Source organism: Nannospalax galili, unplaced genomic scaffold, assembly GCF_000622305.1.
Source record: "Nannospalax galili isolate Female #2095 unplaced genomic scaffold, S.galili_v1.0 scaffold553, whole genome shotgun sequence".
Classification (NCBI taxonomy): Eukaryota; Metazoa; Chordata; class Mammalia; order Rodentia; family Spalacidae; genus Nannospalax; species Nannospalax galili.
In genome coordinates, this window is record NW_008336313.1 from 168837 (window position 1) to 195832 (window position 26996).

Here is a 26996-nt window from a genome sequence, read left to right on the forward strand (position 1 = left end):
ATACGCCTCACAGTTAAATAGGGCACCTTTTAATTTTTCATTTCTTTAAGATTCATTTAGGCTAGTAAAGTGAATCTTTAGGGCTTGGTTTCAATTCAACTTGAACTAGTTGTATAAAGGGGTTTATTCTTTATCTTTTGCACATCCACCTCTTCTAAGGTGCTAACTAAAGAAGCAAGTATGTGTTTAATAACTTTAGAGAGCAATGATCAAGAATCTTTTATTTTTACTTTAACCTTGAGAAACTTAGAAACCTAACTTATTACTACCAAAGGTCAACTAGGGTCTGGGATGAGAGACACAGAGGTCAGTGTTTCCCAACAATCCTATGTAGAGCTTTATAAAATTGACTCTAACTACTTTTAAATTTGAAATGTGAGCCAGGCGTGGTGGTGCACGCCTTTAATCCCAGCACTTGGGAGGCAGAGGCGGGCGGATCTTTGTGAGTTCGAGGCCAGCCTCGTCTACAGTGAGTTCCAGGACAGTTGGGGCTACAGGGAGACCCTGTCTCAAAAAGACCAAAGGAAAAAAAAAAAAGACCAAAACAAAACAAATTGAAATCTGTAAGGAGAGAGACTCAGAATTCAAATCTCCATGCTTCTCCTTGCAAGATGGAGAAATTAATTGCTCTGTATCCCAGCTTTCCTTTGCCTGCATTTTCGTAATGATCTGCACTCTTTCGGATTGTTTAGAGAAGAAACTAGAGACAAAGAGTGCAAAGCATCTAGGACCCATGAGGGCCACAGCGGTTCCTCAGGAAGTGAGCACTGGCGTTATCATTAAGGCAAGCTGCCACGTGTTCCGGTTCTTCCCCCCAGGAAGAACATCTCTTCCCATATGGGACTCATTTCTCCTGTCTGCTCCAAATTTACTTTGCTGGAATCTAAGCCCATTCTTTCCTTTTCCCAAAGTTGGTGATAACATCTGTTTAGCACCTTCAGTGTAACAAGGCCAGACCGAGGGTTTGTGTTTATGTAATCATTAGCACAACTACTGCTAGATAGACATGAGTTTTGGCATCTCGATCACCTAATTATAATCTGGTTCATAACTGGATGTGTAAACTGATTTAGTTACAGAGTAAAAAGCACATGCACATTAATATATGGATGTGCTTCTTGGTTCGTCAATATGCATGAAAGTCCCTCTTCCCCAGACTCAGACTTTCTAAAAATGTGAATGTGTGGAACACGTGAAAGAGCTTACATGCTTCTTAGGACCCTTAAAGCAAATGGCTTTCAAATGATGAGGAAGAAATCCTACAGCAGTCTCAGCTAACCTTGGTTTTCCAGTCCACTTTATTATTATTTTAGACTTTACTATTATTCTTTTAGGAGACAGCAATCCATAGAGGGTGTTCCCCACTTTTGAGAGCTCCATAGTACCTGTGGTCTGAGCACCACATCTACCCAAGGTTTGCTTTCCTGCCTCTCTCTAGCTCCATTCCCAAGGGCAGCAGGTGCCTGTATCCTGCAGGACCCTCTACATGAACTAAACCTCAGTGAAGCTGGCTCTTTCCAGCTCAAGACCAGGGAACCAGAGGCTGTCTTCTGGTCAGATAGAAACTTAAGACAGCAATGGCTTCCTCTTCTAACCTATCACCTGATCATCCATTGGAACCTTGTGGAATAAAACCAGGCTAAGCTGCTGTTCTCAAACATGTTTATTTGTAACAGTTTTACATGGCATGTTACAGAAATTAATGGAAAATTTCTAAAAATTTTGCTGTTCTGTTGAATGCATTGTACATAAAGTTAAAAATAATGTGTCCATTTATGTTAACAAACTGTCATCTGAGGTAAAGTTAAAGTAGGTCTAGAAACATACTGCAACAGTCATTTTTCTCTTTCTCATCTTTATTAAAAAAATATGTGTCAGAACACAGAAATTGAAATGAACCAAACCCAGAGAGTAAACATTTTTTTAAAAGAAGGTGCCCGGTCCATTACATGATGGGGTTTCTGTAGACACTGGGATGAGTACACACTATCAAAAAAGTCTTGAGTCATGTAAAGATCAAAGAGCTATGGGGAATGGGGACAGAATGACAGGTGGCATTTCCCTGGTTTCAAAATTTAAAGTGACAAATTTAGTGCTAGGGGAGGATGAGGAATTAAGAGTTGTACACATGGGTTTTCTATTGATCTAACCGGAACTGTGCAGAATCCCCACGCTCTTTTGGTATTGATACCTCAGCTCTTGTTTGGACATGTCACTGTGTTCCTGGGATAGGGTATGGTGGCTCTGGGCTCACCAAATGGTGCTTGAAAAAAATAAAAATTCTTCCAATGAGAATATAGATGGCAGTTTTAAAAAAATCTCGACTTTATTTCCCTCATTTTAATGTCAGCTGGGCATCTCCCTAAGTTCTGAGCCAGTTACATTTTCAGTCATGTCCAATGAAGGATGACACCCTCCTATGAAACTGACTGCAGACAGTGTTCCTGGAACAATATCAGCCAGAGTTCACTTTGAGTGTGTCAGGAGCAACCCAAAGAATTGGAATAAGGGTGTGACACTGTAGGACAAACTCAGACAGCCATACTGAGGGAGAGGATAGCACCACTTGTATAGCATCAGCATCAGACACCACATGACCGAAGCAGCTTTCTGGGAAACTGCCTATCTTGATAACTCTTCAGAATAACCGAAGTGCTTTCAGGACAACTCTCATAGCTATCACACCTTCCCACTTCTCCTCCATGTGAGAGGATCACCTAAGCATTACAAGGATGGATGCATGTTTCTGGAGAAATCCTGTACCAAGAGGCAGCAGCTTTGGGGGTGGTCAATGGCCTTTCACATTTCCCTGGTTCCTGGGACCTTCCAAAGTAGAGGAACATTTACATACAGTTTCTAATGGGCATGTGGTCTGTTTATGTATCTGAGGAAAAATTAGATTTCAGCAATCGGACTGTAAAGTGTGGGCTTCAAATAATAACAATCATCTTAATGTCATATAATGATTTTTGTGTGAACAGTCACTTTAAAATCAATCTTCCAAAACCATTTTATAGTTTCTATTGATACAAAGACACTAAAGCACATGGGTCTATTTCAATGAATCACATCAAGGTAAGTTCTACTGCTCAAATTTTAAAACTGAGTCATAATAATTACCTCCAAATTTAATCCCATGATTCTTGGGTTTCCTTCTTAGTGTTAAATCACTAAATCCAACATACCACAACTGCATAGGAGCTTTAAGAAACACATTTGACCTGTATAACAATTTCATATAGGGCAAAAATATATAGATTCTTTATGAAAGTCGTGTGCTAAAGATATGAACTGAACACTACATTTTTGTTTCATAGGTGTAAAAACAGGAAGCTGAAATTCTTTTGTTTCATGTACAATCAGTCCAGTGATTTATGGAACAGTAAGTGGGAGAGATGGGAGAGTTCCCAAATCGGAAGGTCAAGTCTTCTAAGTGTGAACTGCCTTTCTCTTACTTTGAGCTTAGAGTGAGGACTCTTCAGGAAAAGCCAGCTATGAAGCCCGCCCCGCCCCTTCCTGTTCACTAGCTGCTGATTGGTTGGTTCACTGCTGCCTGCCAGCTGTCTCTGAACTCAGATCACCTATCATTTGCTCTGGAATAACATGTGGAAAGTGAGCCCCATACATCACACTTGTCACACCTTGCACTCAATCTGCTACCTTCTCTACAGTGTAATGGTATTATTAAAAAGCATCTTCATTGACATTTATATTTACAAAAAAAGCTGACAAGTTTTTTTTTTTCATTAGAACTCCTTAAAGCCATTTCCCTTAGTTAAAGAGTTTAATGGTAAGGTTTTTCTTTTCAAGTTAGAAAATAAAAATCCCATTTGAATTTTCCGATGTACAAAAAGAGATAGAGATGAACCATTTTGACCACAGGATCAGTTTGTTATACTGAATATTTTTGTTACCATTGTTCCATTAGAAAGTTGGTCAAAAACCACATTACCAGAATTGTATGAGAATTATTTGGCAAATGACTTTTCTTTGAAAATGGCACGTGGAGAAGACACTTGTCTGCATAGTACCACAGCAGCGAAGTATCAGAAAAATAAAAATATCATTTTATTGGACTCAGGGTTTAGAGCATCTGAAGAAATAGGACGTATTTTCCATCTTGCTCATCAATGGAATTTGATGTCCTTTCCTGCTCACAGAATGAAGGTTCCTACTGAAAACTGTCTTTCTTCACCACGATGTAGCATAACTAAAGGGTTGTTTTGGCAACATTCTTGATCATAATGAATAACCAATCACTTATTTGTCTTGTGATTTCAAGTTAATTCACTTCATAAGAGGTGACATTTCCCCACCCCCCACCCCAGTTAGACTTCTTCACCCATTTCTAAAAAAAGCCAAAAGCAATACAAAATTTGTACACCTATTAATTTTCAAACATGACAAAGAAAGGAAAGGGGTTAGACAGAATGGCAGACCAGGCCCTGCGGAACGATGACACGTCACCACAGCCAAAGGCATATAGATGACGATGCGGTGGTCATGAGGATCCCCTGCTTTTGCATAAAACGAGTCAGTGTCGACCTGGTTGCAGTTCTCTGAGGCCTGCCACTCCAGATCCGCAGTCTCTACAGTGGTCAACAGAGAGCAAAACAAAAGCACAATAATAGTTTCACATCCACAGGCTTCTTAAACCCAGCTGAGAGAGCTCAGGATCTTTGTCAGGTTAGCATTTGCTTGACTGGTGACTTTACGTTGGGTGTGGGTTTTTAAAAAATACTTTTGTGGGGTGGTGTTGTGTTTTTTGTTTTTGTGCTGCCATAAATATCTGTCATAGGTTGCCAAAAACATTTCTTTCCCTCTTCGGACAGTTCAATTGGTGATTATGAATTTCTCTGTGGGATGAGGTGAGGCGAGAGATAGAAGAGAGCCTGTCGTGATGCTGATTTCCATGCCAGTCTTGAAGCACCCACCACGAGCTCACATTGATGCTATTTCTTAGGTCTGTTGATCTGCGCATAGAGAGGCTCTGGCTCCTGTGAAGAGAGGCACAAAAGTCAGGCCTGGCTTTCTACCACGAGGGTTTTGAGATGGCTTTAGGAAGGAGGGTTTGGGAATAAAAACAGAAAGGTGACAGCTGATGATGAATGACCTTAGATTGTTTTTGCATTGTCCTATCTTGTTGCACATCCCTTCTTTATGCATGGTGCATACCAACATTTTTATCACCCCTAAGAATGACTCAGAATGACTCATCCAGCTGTGTGTGTGAGAGAGAGTAAGAGAGAGAAAGAGAGAGAGAGAGAGAGAGAGAGAGAGGGAGAGATTTGTATGTGCTTATATATGTATGTATATATATATATGTGTGTGTGTGAGAGAGAGAGAGAGAGAGGGAGAAAGGAAGAGTTCTGTATGTGCATATATATATGTGCTGATGTATGTGCACATGTATGTGCATGTATGTGGAGGCCAGAAGTCAACCTGGGGTGTAATTCTGCATGTGCTATCCACCTTGCTTTTTTGTTTTTGTTTGGTTTATTGTTTGTTTGTTTGTTTGTTTGTTTTTTACCTCAGAGTTCCAGACACATGGTGCCCACCTTGCTTTTTGAGACAGGGGCTTTTTGGTCTGGAGCTCACCAAGTAGGCTAGTCTGGCTGACCAGAGAGCCCCAGGGATCCACTTGTTTCTGCCTCCCCAGATCTGGGATTACAAGCATGTACCAATATGCCTGGCTTGTTATGTGGGCACTGGGGATTGAACTCATGTTCTCATGCTTGTGTGGTATACTTTACTGACTGAGCTATCTCCTTAGTTCCTCCAGCTTTGTCCTTGGTTTTGAAGCTGATTCCCTGTTAGAGTAATAACAAGGCATAGTAGAAAGAGCTGGACAAGCTGTGTGATGTGGGCAAGATACTTATCCTTTCTAAGTCTCAGTTTATCCAACCACAACATGGGACTAGCATTGTTTAATCCTGCATAGTACTTGAGAAAAGTGGAGACAATTCACAGAAAGTATCTAGCATAATATTTGGTAGTACTGGAGGAAAGGGAAAGAAGAAGAAAAAGAGAGAGAGGTCCTCTCATCTGTAGAATTGTTTGAGTTTGCAGTGTCTTCAGGTCCTACTTTATCCACCAATAGTCCTGGGAGTGGCTCTTACTCTTTCTGTCCATTTTGCACATAAATCCGGAAGTTCAGAGGGATTGTGCAGCCTCAAGAGTGTCTGTTATAAATGGGAATGTCTCGCCCATCATTCTACAAATGACCGATCTGCAGCCCAGCCTTAGTCCCCAGTGTCACCAGTACTAAGGAAGTATGCAAGAGTAGAATTCAGGACTGCCACCACCAGAGCCATCACATTCTAGGACTGATTATGGGGTACCCTCCTAGGCAGAAGGAACTTCTGTCCTGGCCACTCCGTTCTGTAATACAGTGGAGTTGGCTCTTCCACGCTCCATCCACGAATTTCACCCTACCCCAGCAACTAGAAAGAGGAAATGCCATCCTTCTTCCGACTCACTACAGGAAGAGTGGAAGCCCAGCCTTCTCCACAACTCCGTGGGGTCCCAACTGCCACTTCTGCCATGTACACGCAGGAACATGGCACAGTAGGTCCTCAGTGGGAATCTGTTGGTTAGGGTATGACTATGACAGTTTCTATTTTCTTTGATATTCTGATCTCTTTGTCTTCAATACACTTCAATTTGGCTTTATTTTCATAAGGTTGAATTTATCAAAATCTATAGCAAGATGATCTATTAAGTATCTAATCTATTCTCTTTCAATATCTGAACTAGTTCCAATACTGCTGTAAGAATAAATTAGAACTTTTCTCCACCCCCGTGTGTGTGTGTGAGTGTGTGTGTGAGTGAGTGTGCACACATTTTCTACAGCTTGGGATGCACTGAGTAAACAAAGGTGGAATAAAAAATTTGTTTAAAAAAATAACTGGAAAGTAAATATTTTCATCACCTATGTACCCCAATGTTTCCTTCATGGGCTTTCTCAGCCCCTCCTTCTCTCTGGCTGCTCTGAGAAGTCAAGCTGCCTTGATCTCACCCTACAATTTGCTCTATTCCAATTTTGGAACCTAATTTATCCAACTGAAAATGACACCTAGAAACAAGACGACAGCGGACTCAGACAGGGTAATTAATGCCGCGCTGCATTAACTTTCTACAGCTGAGATAAATATTCACACAGCTCCTGCTTGCCGGAATCTGGCTTCAAATACCCATCACAACAGTGGTAACAACTGCAGTCAGCTCTCAATTACCCCCACTAATGAAGGGGAGCAGTGGTGTGGAAAACCCCGAGTAGCAGATAATCCCAAAGTCTGACACTCTGATGCATTATGCGTTTTGGCAATGGCTTTACCTTCCTTGTTACAGAATCTTAGACTGTCAGAACCAGAGGGGGGCAAAAAAATCATTTGATCCAGAAATTTCCAGCCTGACTTCTGGCAGGGTCCTGATGGAGACTTCAAGTTATTTTCAATATTCTGAAAAGCCTAAATGGAATCACACTTGAACATAGAAAGCCACAGAAGGCTTTTTGTTTGCTTTCGGAAGATAGTACCACATCTCTGGCTTGCTTCAAATCCTTCAAAGGGTAAAGTCAAAGCTCCTTAGCTGAGCAGACGAGCCCATTAGTCTGGTAGTCCATTAGCTAATAAATGCTCCTTCTAGCCATGAATCAAAGCTCAACCTTCAGGTCAACATGAATCACATTAAAAAAAGGAAAATCTTTTTACCTCTGTCACAATAATTTTACTATGTATCTGATTTTGCTGGTCACAGACCTCCTGACTCCTGCACAGAGGATCCTGCCAATGCCGTTGTGGGTAAGAGACCTCCCCTGTTATAGACTGCCCTACTCTTCAGGAATGAATTACATGTTTCTGTACAACAGCCAAGTGATCTCAGGATCAGTGATAAGAGCTTATGCTTACCAAACTTTCCCAGGCTATGAAGGACTTTGCTACATCATGTGCATGGTCTATGTGAACTCTTCACTGTGGGCTGTGATACCCAAGGAGTTCCTGTCCCCACTGCACTGCAAACAGCCCTGGCTCCCCAGCTTGGTGACTTGTCCACAGCTACCCAGTCATCTGAGCTTGGTCACAACCAGGTTTTACTTTAGTCTGTTTTAGGTTTAAATATTTTTTTACAGGTTTAAAATATAAGTAACAACAATTGCCATTTTAACTATTTTAATTTTACTGTCCCGTGGCATTAATGACATATCTAAGGCTGTGTAAGTATCACTAAGTTTTCTGAAACTCTTTCATCACCCAAATAAAAACACTATATCCATTAAGCTTAACTCCTCATTCCTCACCCCAAGCCCCAAACCTCTAATGCACTTTCCATCTCTATGTATTCACCAGTTCTCATTATTAATAATAATATTATTATTAATGGCACTATATAGTCACAGTTTATCATAGACTATGAGAGGTTAAAATCTTTACAGGCTAGTGTTGAAGAAAAGATTCTTTTAAAAATATTTTATTCAGCCGGGCGTGGTGGCGCATGCCTTTAATCCCAGCACTTGGGAGGCAGAGGCAGGCAGATCTTTATGAGTTTGAGGCCAACCTGGTCTACATAGTGAGTTTCAGGACAGCTGGGGCTACAGGGAGACCCTGTCTCAAAAACAAAAGACAGACAAATTGTTTATTATTTTTATTTTAATGAGCACGAGTGTTTTGCCTGCATGTGTATAAGTATACCACATGCATGCAATGCCTTCAGAGTCCAGAAGAGGGTGTGAGATGCCCTGGAACTGGGATGGTTGTTAGTCATCCTGTGCTGGGAATTGAACCCAGGTTCTCTGGAAGAGCAGCAAGTGTTTTTAACCACAGACCCATCTCTCCACCCCCAAGGAAAGATTCTTAAGACATAATGATTTATGACATAACATAGCAGCAAGTAACAGAATATATGATTAACAGAGTTCTGTTATAATATTAAATGTTATACATTTATATCAATGAATTTATTCACTTACTTGAGACAACACCTTGATATGTTGCCCAGGTTGGCCTCAAAATTGAGATACGGCCTTTAATCCTAGCACTCTGGAGGCAGAGGCAAGCAAATCTCTGTGAGTCCAAGGCCAACCTGGTCTACATAGCGAGTTCAGGCCAGCTGGGGCTACAGGGAGGCCCTGTCTCAAAAAGACAAAAAAAAAAATTGAGATATGGCTCAGTCTTGTGGGTATTGGATTCCAAGAATGCGTCACCATGTCTGACTGTTATTCTTAAAATCTACTTTATTGAACTACAATGTTTCCCAACAATAAAATATACCTTACTATAAATGATTTCTTCCAACAATGAATATAATATCATTAAAATACAGGGAATATCCACTACCCTTGAAAAAAATCTACACTATACACAACCCCCCTTTCCTCGTTGCTGCCTGTCTCTCCTTCACTCTGGTGTCAGAAACTACTGTGTGCTTTCTCTCACTATGGACTGCTTCTGAATCTTTCAAAAATTACAGAATGGAATTACACAGCATGTAGCCTTGTGTCTGTCTTTTTTTCAAAAGAATGTTTTTAGTTCATTCATAGTATATTTAGGAGTACATTAATTTTACTATTAACGACTTTATTCATATATACTTACTGAAGTCATTGTGATGGACGTGAATTTTTTCAGTTTAGCATTATTAAATGATACAGGTACTTTACACATCCACATTGCAAACCTTTGGTTAAGCTTAGGTTTTCAATTCTTTAAAATATGTCTATGAGCAAAATTACCAAAAATTAATTTGTGTACATTTAATATTATACAAACCTGACAAAGGGATTATATGGTATCAGAGAAAGCAAACTCCAGCCTCACCAAAGGATGGTGGTGTCACTCTTTGTGGCTGTGTGTGTAGGATTTCATTCTGGTTTAAATATGCAGTTCTCAAATGACTAAAGTTTGTCGTCTTTATATATGTTTACTGGCCATTTATAATAATATGAAGGGATTTTTTTGTTCTTTTCACTTTTTATTGAACTTTTGCAATTTTCATACAGTATAGGTGGCATCATTATTAAATCAGCTTCAGCAAGAGTGCTTTGCATCCACTGGGGGATAAGCATTGTAAATATACAATCTGATGAGTTTTGACAACTGTGACTGACTGAGCATTTGCTCACTTTAAGTACTTCCCTTGAGTCCTTCTCATCCAACTCCTATCCCAGAACCAGGAATTGGATCTGCTTCTGACCACCTCACTCTAGATTACCTTTTCTAGAGTTTACTGGGAACATAGCCAGGTCTGTTGTCCCTTAACTATATGCATCCACTTGGCAAAGGTCAAATCTGGAAGGGCCTTGGTTGGACAGCATCTGTCCTGCATGAAGAAACTGAGGTTCCCACATGGGAGACTTCTAGGATGGGGGGCAGCAGAAAGCTGGGAAGCAGCCTGGGTTTGGAACTCCATTTCTAGGTCATTTCTTGGTTTTCCTCCTGTTTCTGGGTCTTTGATGTAAAGTACAAGGGCAAATAGTTTCTGAATTGCATTATAATGAAACTTTACAGGAAGCAGCCTAAATTGTGCTTGCTATTTCATCCCTATTTAAGGTTTGTTGTATTTGATTTGGAAAGCTTGACCACATGTAGCAAAGGCATGTGAAAAGAAGTATGCTTTCGCTCCTCGAGGGAAGACACTGTGTGCTGGGAAAGATGGTCTTAGACATGAGGTCAATGATGTTCCATGCTGTCTGATTGCTGAACAAGTGCATCAATGGCCAAGCTGGAGAGCTGGGGTGGACGTAGCACCAGTCCAAGTTAGGGGCCAGATAGGAGCTAAGCTTGGGTCTCTCAGCATTACCTTGTACACACAGAAACTTAGGCCTCTTGGCCTTTCAGCACTAACACCTCATGGTGGCATTCAACTCCCTAGCTTGGCAGACAGAAAGATGGGGTAGTCATGTGCATAGCAATAAAGATGAAATGATTCAAAGTTCTATCTGAATGCATGTGTGGATGGGTCATGAACGATGCACAGGACTGATAATGAGAAAAGTCTCAGGCCTCTGCCTAACTGCCTGCATGAGCTTGGGCAAGCATTTCACCTGTCTGGGCCTCTTTATCTGTAAAACTGGGTTTATCATACCTACCCCATAGAAGTGAGCTCACATAGCACTCAAGCAGTCGGAGTCTTTCAAAGAAAACACCCAAACAAAGATTCTTGATACCTTTCCACTTGAAAGCCTAGATTAAGTTAGGGTAGAAAATCCTTCAAAATATAGGAAGGATTTAATAATACCTAGAGACTGATGTTGTCAAATGTACAACCTACCTAGGGTCCTGGGTACTGAACTCTGCATAGCGAACCAGACATGTACCGCCTGAATACAGGGACAGGCAGGGGTGGTCTCTACATGTTCCGATCAATATTGCATTTCTCCAGCAACAAACATGGGAACAAACATCTTGCATGGCCTGACATACATCATTTTTTTATCTTCACGTAGCATTGGTCAAGACAGTGAACTTGTTTTTCTTCATCTAATGCACCACCCATGGCAGTGGGGTTGTTGAAGGCCTTTTCTGAGCAAGCTCCTGGTCACCAGCAGTAGGGCCTGGATCTAGAGCTAATGGTCTTCTATTATGAAGTCAGCATAATTTAGGCATTTTTGTCTTCTTGTTTATCTTGGAATGAGGCCAGCCTGAAAAAGGGGGAACTCTTGGAAGATCTTAACTGAGGTCTGGTTCTTCCACACATAATGAGTTTGGGCAAATTAGAGGTTTCTAAAATGTTGCAGGTGCATGAATCTGTGGCAAATGTTTTGCAAAGGGGGAAACCCAAGGTCAGAGGTAAAGCCACACACCGGCATTTATTAAGTGAAAATGTTGCAGAAACATAGGTACATGGACCTGCTAGAGGACTTCTGAGTTGTTTAATCTGCTCCCAAATTCTAATCCTAGCCTAGGATTTTAGCAAGTACTACCTCTTTTCCTTTCTTGTCATATTTGTGAAACAGGAGCAAAAAAAAAATCTGAATTGAGTGGCATGAGAAATTATTAAGTATACTTCAACAGTAGTAGATGGACGGCATTGGGACTGCTTCTATAGAATGACTCTAGAATCACTGTGTGATCGCCATCAGGGGCTCATTAGCTGATTCTAGCAGCTGTCTGCTTTTCTACAGAGTATGACCCAGTGACTTCCACTCGTCTATGCCTTGCCTTTGTAACTTTCCTACTCACAAATGCAGAAGAGTTGCAACTGTCTGTGTAGCCTACAAAGCAAGCACAATGCAGCCTGCTGACCTCTGGTCTAGATGCTCAGCATATTGAACCAGCTATTCCAATGGTTGAAAACTATGTTGAAATCTTGCCTATCCTGATTTCTCTTCTGATGTCGAGACCCTACGAGCACTGCTACTTGGTTGTCTCTTGAGCACCTCCAGCTCAGCTGGTCCCAGAATATACTTGCTTGCCTGCTTCTCAGGGTTCCGTGCATAGTGACTGGAATAACTTAGCTCTGCATTCCAGTACCACTCCAGCTCATCTCTTCTTCTGTACCTCCCATGTCCCTTCTGTCTTAACCTCTACCCAATGTCATTTGTTTGCTTTCTATTGCTGTGACACAACATTGACTGAAACCAACTTAAGGAAAAGGGTTTATTTGGCTTACATGTCTCCATCACAGTTCATCATTGAGGGAAGCCAGGACAGGAACTCAGGGCAGGAACCTGGAGGCGGGAACTGAAGCACAGACCATGGAGGAACACTGCTTACTGGCTTCTTTCTCTGGCCTGTGCTCAGCCTGCCTTCTTACGTAACCTGGAACCACCTGCCCAGGGGTGGCACCACCCACAGTGGGTTTGTCTTCATCACTCAACAATTAAGAAAAGGCCTCACAGGTATGTTCACAGGCCAATCTGATGGAGGAAATTCCTCAACTGAAGTTCCCTCTTCCCACGTTTGTCCATTTGACAACTGGAGCCAACCATGACATCATTTTTTAAATAGCTCTGCCTTTCCCTCTCTTTCTTTCTCTGTGTCTCTCTGTCTCTGTCTGTCTCTGTGTATATTCAAGTGTGTACATGTGTATATATAGGCCTGTTTGGAGAACAGAGGTCACCCTTGGGTGTTGTTCCTCAGGAGCCATCCACCTTATTTTTTGAAACAGGGTCTCTCACTGGGACTTGGGTTTCATTGATTAGGCTAGGCTAGCTGAACACTGAGCCCAGGGAGTCTCCTGTCCCTCTCTCTTAGCACTGGGATCACAAGGGCATACCGCCACGTCAGTGCTGAAATCATGGTAAGTGCTTTACCAACTGAGCTATTCCCCCCAACTACTTCTGTATTCATGATATCATGCAATTCTTGGACAGGGAGCTGGTATAATTACTGGTCCTTCTCACATGATGGGGAGCCATGCTTGGCTACGGTCACTTATTTGCAGCCACATTCAGACTTTGGTCCCCTTGTTTCCTTCCTTGTTTCCTTCCTTCCTTCCTTCCTTCCTTCCTTCCTTCCTTCCTTCCTTCCTTCCTTCCTTCCTCCCTCATTCCCTCCTTCCCTTCTTTTTCTTTTTCTCTTTCTCTCTTTCTTTCTTTCATATCCCCATCCAAAAGCATTTGAACTTCAGCTTTCTTTTCTCTTGAACACTAGAAGTCTACCAGGTAATATTTTATATGCCTTGGGTTCCCACTATGAAGATCAGTATTAAACAAAATGACAGGGACTTATTATTTATGGCAGTATCTATTGTTACAAAGGGAGACAGACCAAACAATTCCCATTGTTACAGATGTTACTTTGACTTGACAGCTGGGAAAGTCTGATAGGCAGTTTATTTACTTAGCCATTTAACCAAATAAATGTTTTCATTTTTCTTTCATCTCTTCAAAAGCTAACATTTCGCCCTTAAAATTGCTCCAGCAACACATCAGTGAAGTACAAATTACCTGCCATTCCCACACCAGCCATTATAATATTATTTTGGTTCTTTTTTTGCCCCTGTTGACTCAGTTTTTCAAAGACATGTGATTCTCCCAGATGGAAAAGTAGGAGAGAAAGTGAAAAAAATGAAGATATTTTCATTTATTGCTAAAACAGAAATGTCTGGTATTGGCCCTGAAGCCTTCACCTGCAAGGACAGAGGCTGTCTGTTTCCTCTTACTCTGGAGCTATATGGCTTTAACTTATCAACAGATGTCATCCCTGCTTGCTCAGAACTGGGTGGCTATTTCTAATAAAACCAGCTGGAGATAGTGGTTGCAAGAGTGATAAGAAGGATGGGACTTAGCTTTCCCACTGCATGAAAGCAGAGGGGAAATAAAGGCCTGCACATAACTTTCTCTTCATGGAATCCCTTTTCTAAGTGTCTGCGAAGCCACCAAAATTACAGTCTGTAAATTTCCAGTTGGGTGGATGGATTAAGGGGATGGAGACAGAAAGATCACATTTGGTTTGTGTTGCTGTGACACTGACGGGTGGGGGGCTGCAAACACTTGTGTGGGTTTCCCCCACGACTGTCATAAGGGATCTGCCTGCAAGGTGGGCGTCTGTTCCATGGCATAGTTTTTGATTGAGAATTGTGAAATGGCCACGCTGAACTCCCAAAGGGGATTTCATTGTGATTTATCCATGTTTCTTTTTCCTTTTCTTTTTTTAGAAAAAATTCAAGGCTGGCCTTGGACTCTCAAACCCCCTGCCTCAGTCTGCCAAGTGCTAGGACTCCTGGACTTACAGGATGCGCCACTGGAGCCAACTCTCACTGTGGTTTAAATGTGAATCTAAGACTGCCTTTATTCCGGTGGGGAGTGAGGAATGGCCTAGGAGGCTGAAACTGAGATTATACTGATTATGGGACAAGGTCAGTCAGAGAGCTACTGGAAAAGCTTTACTCCCTCTCTCTATCTCTACATTGAAAATCAATGAACTAAAAGCAGAAGGTATCAAGCAAAACCTCCCAGTTGGTGGTTTTATTCATTCAACGTAAGGGCTAAATGTTTAAAATCTAAGGATGTAGAATGTTAACATTTATTAAATTCATATAATATTAATAATGGTGATAATGGTGATGAGAGGGATGGTGATGGTTGTGATGCTAGTGGTGGTGAGAGTTGTATGCCGCTAGTGAAGGGATGATGAGGGTGGCGGCAATAACAGTGGTGTTGGTTAGAGTGATGGTGATGATAATGAGGGTGGTAATTGATAGTAGTGATGGTGGTGACTGGTGATTATGATGGTAGTGGTGGTGATGGTGCTGACAGTGGTAAACTGATGATGTTAAGTGGTGTTGGTAACAGTGGTGATGGTGGCAGTGCTGATGGTGATAATGGTGGCAGTTATGATAATAGTGATGGTGACAGTGGTGGTTTTGCGCATGGTAGTGGTGGTAATAATGTTGGTGGTGATAACAATGGTAGAGATGATGAATGCAGTGGTGACTGACGATGGGCATGGTGATGATGACAATGGTGGTGATAATGGTGATGGCAGTAATGGCAGTGGTAGTGATGACGGTGGTGCTGGTGCTAGCAGCTACACTATATCAGGCACTTTCTATATGCCAGACACTGCACTGGGAACTCCACATACCACCTCAAGAATTTACCCTATAAGGTGGATATTATTTTTAGCCCTAGTTTTTAAGTGAAGCAAAAGAAAGTTAGAGAATAACTGTGGAACCTGAGCAACATGGCACGGGTGAAAAGGGGGGAACCTGGGTCCTGAAGACCTCGCTCTAAAAGCCACACTAGGTTTCAAACTGAGTTCTCAGGGTCTGACTCCATGATACAGACTGGATTTTTATTTTGTTAGTTAGCTAGCATCAAAGATAATATAACCTTTTTTAGCAAATGAAGACATCAGCACTCAGAAAAGGAAGTGTCTCTTGTCTAAGATTTCCCACTATTAAGCGGCTAAGTTAAGATTTGAACTCAAGTTCCAAATCCTGAGCTCTTGGCATGACACCATGCATTGTCCATGTACAATCCGGCCACAGACTGGGAAGCCAGAGGAAGCAAACACGGAGCAGACCAAAGCCTAGTGAAAGTTTGGCTTGCATAATTGTCTCAAGCTGATAAGGCTCATGAAGATGAGGGTTTTATACACTGATCTGCAAACCATGCAAGTCATCTTAGTTTTCTAGAAGAATTTCAGTTACAAATGAGGTAGAAAACCTCTTGAGCACATGTCCTCTAATCTCTTGAGTTTTCCTTTCCTAGAGCATAGACTTTGTTTTTGATAGACCAGCTCTCAAAATAGTTTTGAGAGACTGAGTTTGACTTTATTTTTCGAGACAGCAAACTCAAGAGATTCACCTGCCCCTGAATTTGAAACAAGTACTAGTGTTTTTGCATGGTGTATTATTACATGATGTTGTACTAATATAAACTATGAAAAAATATAGCATGTTAAGTTCTTTAATCATAAAATCTATTAGCAAAATGCACTTTCAAAACATTGAATTAGCTTTCAATAACTGTCAAAATAACTTATGGGCGGACCAAGAATGATTCTGAGGTTGCCACACAATCCATTTATGAGCAGTGAAAGCAGTTTACCCTAGTAATGGCTCTGATCACGCTGTTCTGGACTAAAAGAAGCTTTTTGGATTTGGCTTTATGGAAAACTGGGACAAGATCTGGAAATTGAATACCTTTGTCAAGGGCTGACCTTAGAAATCACATCTGGGTAACAAGGCATATACTTCTATCTCCTGAGAAGGTTCGCTTCATCAGCCTTTCTTTCGATCAAATCAGATGTATTGAAATTCAAGTGCCAAAAGTCACTTCTAGTAAATGTAAGTACACCTCTCTCTAAGTAGATGCTGATGGAATCTGAAGTGATTTGGTGGCAAACCACAGAATGCAACACAGGTGCAAAAAGCAGAGCCTCGAGTGGCACCACATGTCTTTGGGCCTTGGATTTTTCTGTCGGACTGGAAGTGGGTATACGGCCCTTTCTGCCAGATGGAAAGGATTACTATGATCTTATATCTTGATCAATCTTATTTCAAGCATCGCTTGTTTTTGTTTCATAGTCTGACTTCTTACTGTGTTTGATTGGTGACCTCTTCAGATCTGTGGCATGCACGCACACGCAGTGACATTTTGTTTAAAAGACTACATCTTACTAGGAAATTACCAGGGAGGATGGAATGCCCATCCCAGAGTGCTGCCGTTTTTAGAAACTCAGTCCACACTAAGCAGTGTTGATGAGAGCTCGTTGCCATTACCCACTCAGAAGGTATAACATTAATTAAGCAGTGGAACTATTCCCTGTTCCCTCCAAGCCTACCTTTTAGTGTATATCAAAGGTCATTCATCCACAAGAAAAAGCACAGTGCACAGTAGAAGTGAGGCAAGGGGGGATCGTATCAACAGTGGTAACTGGTGACACAGCTCAGGCAAGGAGATGGTGTGAACACTATAACACAGTGCAGGCAAGGGGAGATGGTTGGCACAGAGACCTCCAAACAGCACAGGCAAGGAGACACAGCACAAACACTGGGGCGATGACTCGGAAATGAAGAACAAGCAAAGGGAAAATCTTATGGGTGAAGGAGATTAAAAAGGACAGATACCTACCCAGGCCTGCGCTATCTAGCTACCGTCCTGTGGACTTATATTATCGCCACTGGGCTCACCACTGGGCTCCCCAAATGGATCACTGGTGGAGGAGGCCTGTGATCCATCAGGCTAGAACACAAGAAGATAATACTTTTTTTTTCTCTTTTCAACAACTGAAAATGTAAGGCAACTAAGATTATATTCATATGACATATACAGTCAGTTATTTTAGAGGAGGGGGAGACTTCCATCCCAGGATGCCACCACCCAAATGCAGGAGCTTGAAACAACTTAACAAAAGGACAGTGTTTTCTGGCTGATACATCTGAGCGTAAAAGAAAGCCCCTTCAGCAACCCTTTTGAACCTCAGCTTGGAGCCAGCATTCTCTTCTGTGCCAGCTTCCTCTTACATGGCCCCTTTCAGATATGAACATTTTAGTTTTAAGGAAAAACATAACAGAACTACCAACCAGGTCACTTACAGCCTCTTGGTCTTCACTTTTACTGGGACTTTCAAAGCCCTCTTCGAAGATGTCATCTGCGGTAGGATCACTGGTGTGGGATGCTGATGATTTGGATGGAGAGCTCTGCCTAGGGGCTGGAGTTGGAGCTACACAGAGAACATGCAAAAAGAATGTGGTAAGCATATGGCTGTAATCAGTTACATGGCACAGAAATCGTTGGGATCTTTTTATACTGGAGTCAAACCACAGGACCTCTCCCCTATCTCAAGTCAAGGTTAAAGGTTTGAATTCCTCCGCAGTGTTTATTCAGGAATGTTAATCCTTGGTTCCTGCAGGGGATCCACTGTTTGAACAACCCCTCCAGGGCATTCTAGTTTGTGCAAAGCTGAGAGCTGCTAGGTGTGGCTGATTTTCTTCTCTGAGACACATTTACTGAATGCCCTTTGTGGGTCAGATACTGTTAGTAATTTATCCCTAATACTCATAAGGTTCCTTTGAAGTAGAAGTTAAAATGTTTTACAGAAAAGAAAAATGGAGACTGCTAATTCCTTCATGCCAACTGGTAAACCAGGTTTTGGATTCTTGTACACAATAATTATTCAACGAATACATGTCTGGGTTAATGCATGTGGGTGATGTGCTTTCGATGCCCCAACCGTCCTAGATTTCGCTCCTCTAATTTGTTCTGGAGGTTTATAACAAATATGACATTGGAAGTTCTTTTTTTTTTGGTCTTTTTGAGACAGGGTCTCCCTGTAGCTCCAGCTGCCTGGAACTCACTCTGTAGACCAGGCTGGCCTCCAACTCACAGAGATCTGCCTGCCTCTGCCTCCCGACTGCTGGGATTAAAGGCATGCACCACCATGCCAGGCTGGAAGTTCTTCTTTTAATAATGCTTCTTTCAGCATAGAAAATTCTGGTCAGGTCACTGGCTCAGCGTGCCAAGATATGGCTTGATTACGTAGGTGAATAGCAATGCCGTTGATAAGACTTCTATTACAATGTTCAAGAATTTATACGATCTGTCAGTTCATCAGACAGTGAATGATTGCAAAAGTTAGTGTTCATCTTTTCCCCATGGACCTATATTTAGAATACCCATGCTATTTCCAGCTCTTTTGTCTTTTGTCATTATAATATTCCAGTAAGGTGAACACTGTTCATTCTGCTCCTAGTCCAAGCAGCCACATGCTATCATTGTGCATTTTCCCGCAGGTGATAGGAGCCAGAGCTCAGATTTTGGTGAGCTGCTCAGGTTAACATAGCTATAGGGTTATGAGCTATGAGCTTGGAACATAGTACAGATTTATCAAACACGATTCTGTCTGTTAGATTTGAGGTTCGATTCTGGTACAATTAATCCTTTACTGAAAACATTCTTAAAGGGATACTGACAGAGGAGAGGATAGTTACATTACCTATCTCTTGTATTTGAAAGGAAGTCTGTTACGTTTCCTGAGATGTTTTCAGAGCACACCAGCTATAGTGGGTTTAGTTCTATGTAAAACTGAAGGATGGGTGCTTAATAAATATTAGCTTAATTGGGTTCTGAGTTGTGTTTGAAGTGGTTTATTGTTTATAAAAGGCTGAGAACCCAGACTGAGCTGCCAATTCTGACAGGTATATTGCTCATTCTTACTTAAGAAAGTGAATGGGAATTTAACGGGGAGTTTGCTTATGCCAAGGTCTTCATCTCCAGAAGGTTTTGTAGAGAACTTTTGCATTCCAAAACAGTGGTTTCTTAATGTGGGCTCATTTCACTCCTAGGGAACATTTGGCAATGTCCAGAGTTATGACTGTTATGAGTAAAGGAAAAGGTTGAATGTTATTAGCATTTGTTGGGTAGAACCCAGAATGTTGCTAAATTACTTACAGTGCATGTGACGCCCTCCTGCAATAAAAAGTCACTGGCACTCAAATGTCAACAGTGGCAAACTGGCAAAACCATAGCTGTGGCTAAGTGGTCTTTCTGGGGGCTTCATTTCATTCTCTACAATTTTTCCCAAATGTCTCTGTGTGTTAGGTATTGCACAAGCATTCTGAGAACTCTGAGGATGATGATGACATAGTCCCTGTCCTCAAAGCACTTGAACTTCCACTCTTATTGATGACCAGTGGTTCACTGAGAAAGAGATTTGTGCTTTAAAGACTCTTGCTCATTTATGCCTGACTGGTATTTCTTTAGCATTTCATTCTTTATTCATTACTCTTCAATGACACTCCACGAGTTAGAATTAATAGAAATGCCCCCACTATGTAGTTCCCATGGCCCGAGTGTGAGGCCTTCATTTTCAGAACAGGGTTCCAAACCTGGCTGAATAACACAATCTAATTGTATTCACATTAGATTTTTTTTTTGACAATTCATGGTATTGGCTACGCAGTGATCCGTATCACTGGTGACAGTAATGAAAATGCCAAAGTCATTGTACCATGAGCCCTTTCTTTTCCCTTATCAATTGTCAAGGCACAGGCTGAGTCACTGGAGCACTTTTTCCCATTGTGTCAGACAAGCACACGAGTGCTCAAGTGTGTCTGGATTCTGACTTGGCCGTATGGATTCTATTTTTGATGTCTGCAGTGGGAAAGTGAACTAAGCAGAATCCCTGAACGCTGGGACAAGAAGGGAGCTGTCGTTCCTCCAGCTGGTGCAGAGTCTCAGAGAAGTGACATGCTTGTGGTGGGAAGTCAGCCCTAGAAATCTGGCCAGTCCAGGAGTGTACATAAAATGACTGCGCAAAGGACTGGAGGGATAGCTCGGCCGTTAAGGGCTCAGGCTAACAACCGAAACTACTGAGCAAGAAAATCCTGATGACAATACTTTCACATTCTAAGTAACTGGCTTTCGACAGTTAAGAACGATGAGGCGTTCCAAAGGATACAACCAACAAGGAACAAAGACGACCTCCACGTTCCCAGTCAGAGCTTTCCGCTGAACTATCCCTCTGCTTACTTAGTTTCAATCTCAGGATCATGTAGGGGGACCTTATGGTTGCTAACTTTGCTATAAATTTTCTCCTGATCTTAACTAATATTCTACTTGTAAAGTCTTATTTCTAAACTTTAAAAACTTTCTTACATTTATCTATTTACTTATTTTTGTATGTATTTATTTAGTGTGTGCATGTGGGTGCCATAGCAAAACATGTGAAGGTCAGAGAGTAATTTCTGGAAGTTGTACCGCGTAGGTCCTGGGGATTGAACTCAGGTGGTCAGGCTGGGTAGCAGCCTGCTGAACCATCTTGCCAGCCCCTTCTTTCTACTTTAAAATTTTATATATGTTTTCATTTCAATTACTTATGTCCAAATTTGTGTGTCATAAGCCAACACATATATGAACAAATGGCTGGATGAGTGAATAAATAATGAACAAATGAGCAAATTAACAAGGTCATAAGAGGCATAGTAACACTGTAGACAAATACCAGGCCTGCATTCAATTGTGTCACTTTCTGGATGGTCACTGGCTTTGACCCTCACCATCTTTATCTATTCAACAGATGTTGCAAAACTCGTGGTCATCAATGTTATATAAAAATAGATCTTGTTGGAGCTGGAGAGATGGGTCAGCAGTTAAAGGCTTGTAGAGAACAATTAAATTTCAGGAAGGAGTTCGGTTCTTGCAGAGAACCTGGTTTCTGCCTAGTACCCACATGGTGGTTCACAATCGCCTATAACTCCAACTCCAGGGCATCTGAAACAGTCTTAATGGCCCTTCACAGGCAACCAGTCATGGTGTACATACATGCAGGCAAATACTCATACACATAAAATAAAAAGTAAACCTTTTAAAAATAAATAGACCTAGAGGATGTGAAGACATTGTGTATGTTATAATTGGGAGCTGAGCTGAATTGGTAGGTGTTTAGGAATGTTAGTAGTAGTGTCAACAAGCTTGAGCTGCAAGTGAGATGCATTTTGACTCCAGAAATGTAGTTATGAGAAAAAAGGCCCTGGTCTCATCAAGTTTTAGGTCTTAAAGGAAAGGCACTCACGTGAGTTGGTGGACGGCGTGGTAGAAGTCACAGGGGTCAAATTCAGCTGGGAGATGTCAAAGTCATCACAGTCATCCGTATCCTGTGCCACCCCGACTTTGTTGAAGTAACTTGAGAAGGCCTCTGAGGTACAGGTGAGGGAGGGCTGGTCGGGTTTGCGTGACGGCACGGGTGGAGGCTGGGCCATCTGGAAATCCTTAAACATTTCCTTTCCCATTTTCTGCCTGGGTTTGTCACTCTGTGGACTTGACCTGGCAGAGTCATTCGTGCCTGGGACGGTTGCAAGGGGCGTGAGGGGACCTTGGAACATGGCAGCAGGCAAAGGCATAACAGTTTGTGTGGGCATGAAGGCGGCTGGCGGAAACTGCCCGGCCACAGTTGGCCAGGGTTGCTGAGCGGCAGGAAAGAGACCTGGCTGGCCCCATGCAATGGGCTGAGCCCCCGGCATCACCTGAGCAACGGGCGGCTGAGCACCCATGGCGATCTGCTGTTGGACGAGGGGCTGCTGGCCCCAGAAGGATGGGAGGACGGCGCCCATAGCGACATAACCTGGAAGGGTAGAAAGAAGAGTCAGGCATTCTGGAGAAGGAACATCTAAGGATTTCAGTGGCTGACAGAAAGGTACTGCTCACCTACAGAATGCCAGGGGGTGCCAGGACTCGGAACAACCAGATAAGGGAGACAAAAGTTCCCTGACCTTGGGGAGTCTACCTTCTGGAGAAGTGGCCCAGCGAGCTTCTCATGGGAAAGGTCACAATCAGAGAGCAGAATGCAGTGAGGGGCAAACCGTGCAATGGCTGGGGGTTAGAACATTTTCCACAGTTGGGTTTAAGTTTTCAGAATCTCAAAGTCTCAGGAGCCAGGGTGTCTCAGGAGATGGGGCAGAGGCCTGGAAGCAGGCCTGCCTAGGTTTTTATCCTGTCTCTCCGTGGTCAACTGAGGACACTTTCGATTGCTGAAGCTATCTGAGAGTCCTTCTCTGCTGTACAGAAAGGCGAGGACACCTGCCTTCCCGGTAGGACGCAGTGCTAAAGAACTCTAAGTGGCAAACTTGAGAGGCTTGGGTGGAAAGGCAGACCGTCACGTCCTAGCTATGATACTCGGACAGCACTGCCTAATGTCTGCAGCCCTCCATGTCTTTTATCTATAGTGTGGGTATACACTGTCTTCTGTTTCACTGGAATGATTTGAAGGCCAACTGAGATTCAATATTCAAGGTGCAGATGATCACATCTGACAGAGTGAGCAATCAGTAAATGTCAGCTACTTCTGTGATGTGACTCAGATAAAGCCCAGAAAGGACTTTGCTTAACATACCGCAGACAACACTAAACTATAGCTATGAAAATCATGACACATTATTTCTATATTATTATTACAAGTTTAGAAAGTAAACCTTGAAGGCTGTTATCCAGTGAGAGCATCTCATACAGTGGTACAGCTTGATGTTGCAAAACACCAAGGCAGATACTCACATATATCACAGCCGTAACTATTCGCCCAATTATTCTTTTCAGGTAAGATGTGTACATCTTAGCAGGCACATAAAAAAATGTTATAACAATATCAACAGCAGTGATTTCCACTTATTAAATGCCTATAGTGTGCCTGGTCTACATTTCACATCTTTACAAAATCACTGCATGTTAGGTACTGTTACTGCCGTTTTAGGAATGAGAAAAACTGATGCTCAGTGAAGAAAAGCAATTTGCTTAGGGTCATACAGCTTGTACAAGGTAGGATCAGGATCTAAACTGGGGTGGTATGAGATTCTGAAGTCAGTATTCGTTTCTTAGCATTATATTGTCTAATCCAGATGATCAAGACCAATTTCTGATTTTTCAGTCACTGGGCCTGACCTGCCAAGAATGTTTTCTTTTTTTAATTTTATTTTTATTTTATGTGTATGAGTGTGTTGCCTGCATGTAGGTAAGTGCATCCGTGTCATGCAGTATCCATGGAGGTCGGAAGAGGGCGTTGGATCCCTTGGAGCTGGAGTTATAGATGGTTGTTAGCAGTCATGTGGGTGCTGGGATTTGAACCCTGGTCTTCTACAAGAGCAGCCAGTGCTCTTAACTGCTGAGCATCTCTCCAGCCCCATACCAAGAATGCTTTAGCACCCTGTGGGTCCACTGGAAATTCTCACATGCTGTCAGTGTCTTCATGCTTCTCAGGGGGCACAGCAATGGCCTGCATGGACATCTAAGCCTGAGAGACAAGTGATTAGCCAGGCACAGGAGAGGACAGAGAAGCTAGCTTTGCCAAAAGAAGCATTTCCATGGTTACCTGAAGGAATCTGCAGGTGTGGTATAATGAGATCAAGACAAAAGGAGGAATGGATTTAAGGTATCCTGGCAGCTTCTAAAAGGATAATGGATGGGTGCTGGGGCAAGGCTCACATCATAGGTCATGCCAGGGACTCTGGTGAGCCATGACCCAGGATGCCTCTCTCCATGCTCCAGTCTCAAATTCAACTGATACAGGATCAAGTCAATATTCAAAACCTAGCTACTTTCTGGCCAGGTGTGTACTCTGTACCCCTTGCCACACAGCCCCTGGGACAAAGTTCCAGATGGGGCATAAAGGTTTTTTGTTGTCCAGTCAAGTCAACGTTAATATACTTGTCAAACTCTAAGTCCAATAGTACTGGGGCACAGGGGCGCACCATTTCAGACTTCAGATTTGTTCAGACTGCTTCATCTGTTAACTACTAATGGAATGACTTGACCTACCGATACACAAAGTAAGAACTCTGTCACTTGTTTCTTTTACCTCTGGTTTGCTTTGACAGGGCTCAATTATTCTCAGAGGGAGTGTTACTGCCCCCTATGGGCGAAGAGGAAATTTGCAGGATATGTTTTGTTAGTCACAGTAACTGCAGGAAGTGGATGATCAGTATTGGCATAGAAGGGGCCCTCAGCATTGACAGTAGACATCTTACAATGTGTGACACCAACCACACAACAGTGAATGACCCTATATTCTGTTTATGATCCTTTAAGCCCAGATGGACTAAATTACTTGGAAATTTAGTTTCTTTACACAGTTTTCACACCTGTGATTTTTCCAGGAATGTAACAATTCCACTGAAAGAGGAATTTGTTTCATTTGAAACATTCAAGAGTTGTTTGGAAAATGGTGGTATTGGAGAGAAGGAGTTCTCATAGTGGATGATCTTTCACAATACTGCTGTTTCAGCCAGGGTGATTATTTTCAGGTAAAAATCATCTGATTACTTGCTGTGTTTTACATGGTCACACCTCACTATTTCCTTACTGAAATAGATGCTTTTATTATAAATCATTTCTTTTACTTCAGTTCCACAGTAGGGCATTATACTGATTGAAAAACAGTGTAGAAAAGTTATGCTACTGTCTATGACTTTCATCTTCAGCTATTAAGGGAGATGCTGCAAATATGTGTTATTAAAAAGGAGGCACTAGGTCTCACTAGTGGACACTTACCTATCATCCTTTCAACAACACAGACCTGGGTGCCTACTTTCGTGAATGGGTAGAAAACCAGTTTCTACTGCGCTGTGCCATCCTCCTCCCACTGCTCTTCTAAAATGGAAACATGTATTTGCTCTTGATGCTACAGTTATGACCTAAAAGATCCACTGTAAGCTAAAAATATTCTAGGGTGAAAACGCATTTAGTCTAACCTACTGAACATCCAACCTTAGTGGCACGGCATATTATGACCTGTCCACCTTCCCTTGGGATTGCACGGCTGACTGGGAGCCATGGCTCCCCATGGCTGCCCAGCATCCGAAGAGAGCACTGAACCATATATTGTTGCCCTGAGAAAAGACCAAAATTCAAAGTGTGGACTCTATTGAATGTGTAGTACCTTCATACCATCATAAAGAAGAAAAAACCCTTAAATTGAAGATTGAAAGTCATTTATTTGCCAGGGGCCTTCTGTGCAGTGTTTCATTGTCTTGAGCATAATACATGTAGCTCAGCTCATGAGTACAGGCTGGTGTATGGATCTAGAGGAACTGACGCCTTCATTGCATTATCCTGAGTTCAGTGGAGCTCTAAAATCCACAAGTCACAAGTGCTATGATGTCTGATGATTCTACTGTTGGTGGCAGGTCCCCCCAACCATCTTTCCTTTCTTTTTTTTCCACAGGGAGCTAACAGATGGGCTGTGCATACTTTTCTGGAGAGAGCTATTAGCATGTCTCTCTGGCTTCATGCCATCTGCTCCAGACCAAAGTGCAGTATTCAGAAGAGAAAAAAGACAGCACGGGGTAATTGGTACCAGGTTGAAGAGTTTGCAGGTCTCCTTTGCTTCTCCTGGTGGGGTGGGATATGTAGCCTGAGCTCCCCAGGTCTGACAACTACTGCTTTCTAAACACGGAGCCCTATGAGTGCCTGAGGGGACACCTCAACACCAGGGTTGTGGCAGCACAGGGCTCAGGGAGCCCTTTTGTGGCTGCCATAGCAGCCATTTAACAAGTTGTTATATGTAGGCTCATTAACATGCAGCAGTGGAGGGAGGGGGTGCCAAGGAGCATCTGTTTGTGTCATGGAGTTCAGAAATCATAAACCTCCTTGCTGTCAGCAAAAAGGGAACACCTGCATTCACACCTTGCAGCTAAAGTTTTTTTAAAGTGTCGAAACTGAAACTGTAATTTATAACTAGACGCCAACCCCTAAGCTACCCGCATGATTTAGGAAAGGAAAACAAAACCAGTCTAAACTACAAGAAATATACTGAAAACGAAGGGATTCTCCATTGACTTGTATGGTACCTCCTAGCTACGAATTACCTCTTTCGACCCACTCTTCATCCCACAGCATCCCATGCTGGATGCCTGACTCCGATTCAGTCTCTGGAGATACAGTGAAGAACTAAGCAGTATAAAACCCTTTGGGGGAGCTGGGCGTGGTGGCACAGGCCTTTAATCCCAGCACTTGGGAGGCAGAGGCAGGCGGATCTCCATGAGTTCGAGGCCAGCCTGGTCTATATAGAAAGTTCCAGGACAGCTGGGGCTACAGGGAGATCCTGTCTCAAAAAAAAAAA

General features: G+C 42.4%; 1 protein-coding gene across 3 annotated transcripts in view; it reads right to left on the reverse strand.

Annotated features, from left to right (window-relative positions):
* Positions 1–1651: 1651 nt before the first annotated feature.
* Positions 1652–26996, reverse strand: part of Dab1 (DAB adaptor protein 1) — a 423873-nt gene continuing 398528 nt past the window's right edge. Inside the window, exons 12-15 of one of the 3 annotated variants that reach the window (XM_008831023.2) lie at positions 21963–22511; positions 17986–18113; positions 17522–17632; positions 4736–4997 (exon numbers count right to left, since the gene is read on the reverse strand). In XM_008831023.2, coding sequence (XP_008829245.1) covers positions 17537–17632; positions 17986–18113; positions 21963–22511 — 773 coding nt within the window. In that variant the 3' untranslated portion in view covers positions 4736–4997; positions 17522–17536. Of the gene's footprint in view, positions 4998–17521; positions 17633–17973; positions 18114–21962; positions 22512–26996 lie in introns of all 3 variants that reach the window. The other 2 variants (XM_008831022.1, XM_008831024.1) reach the window with 2 other exon arrangements.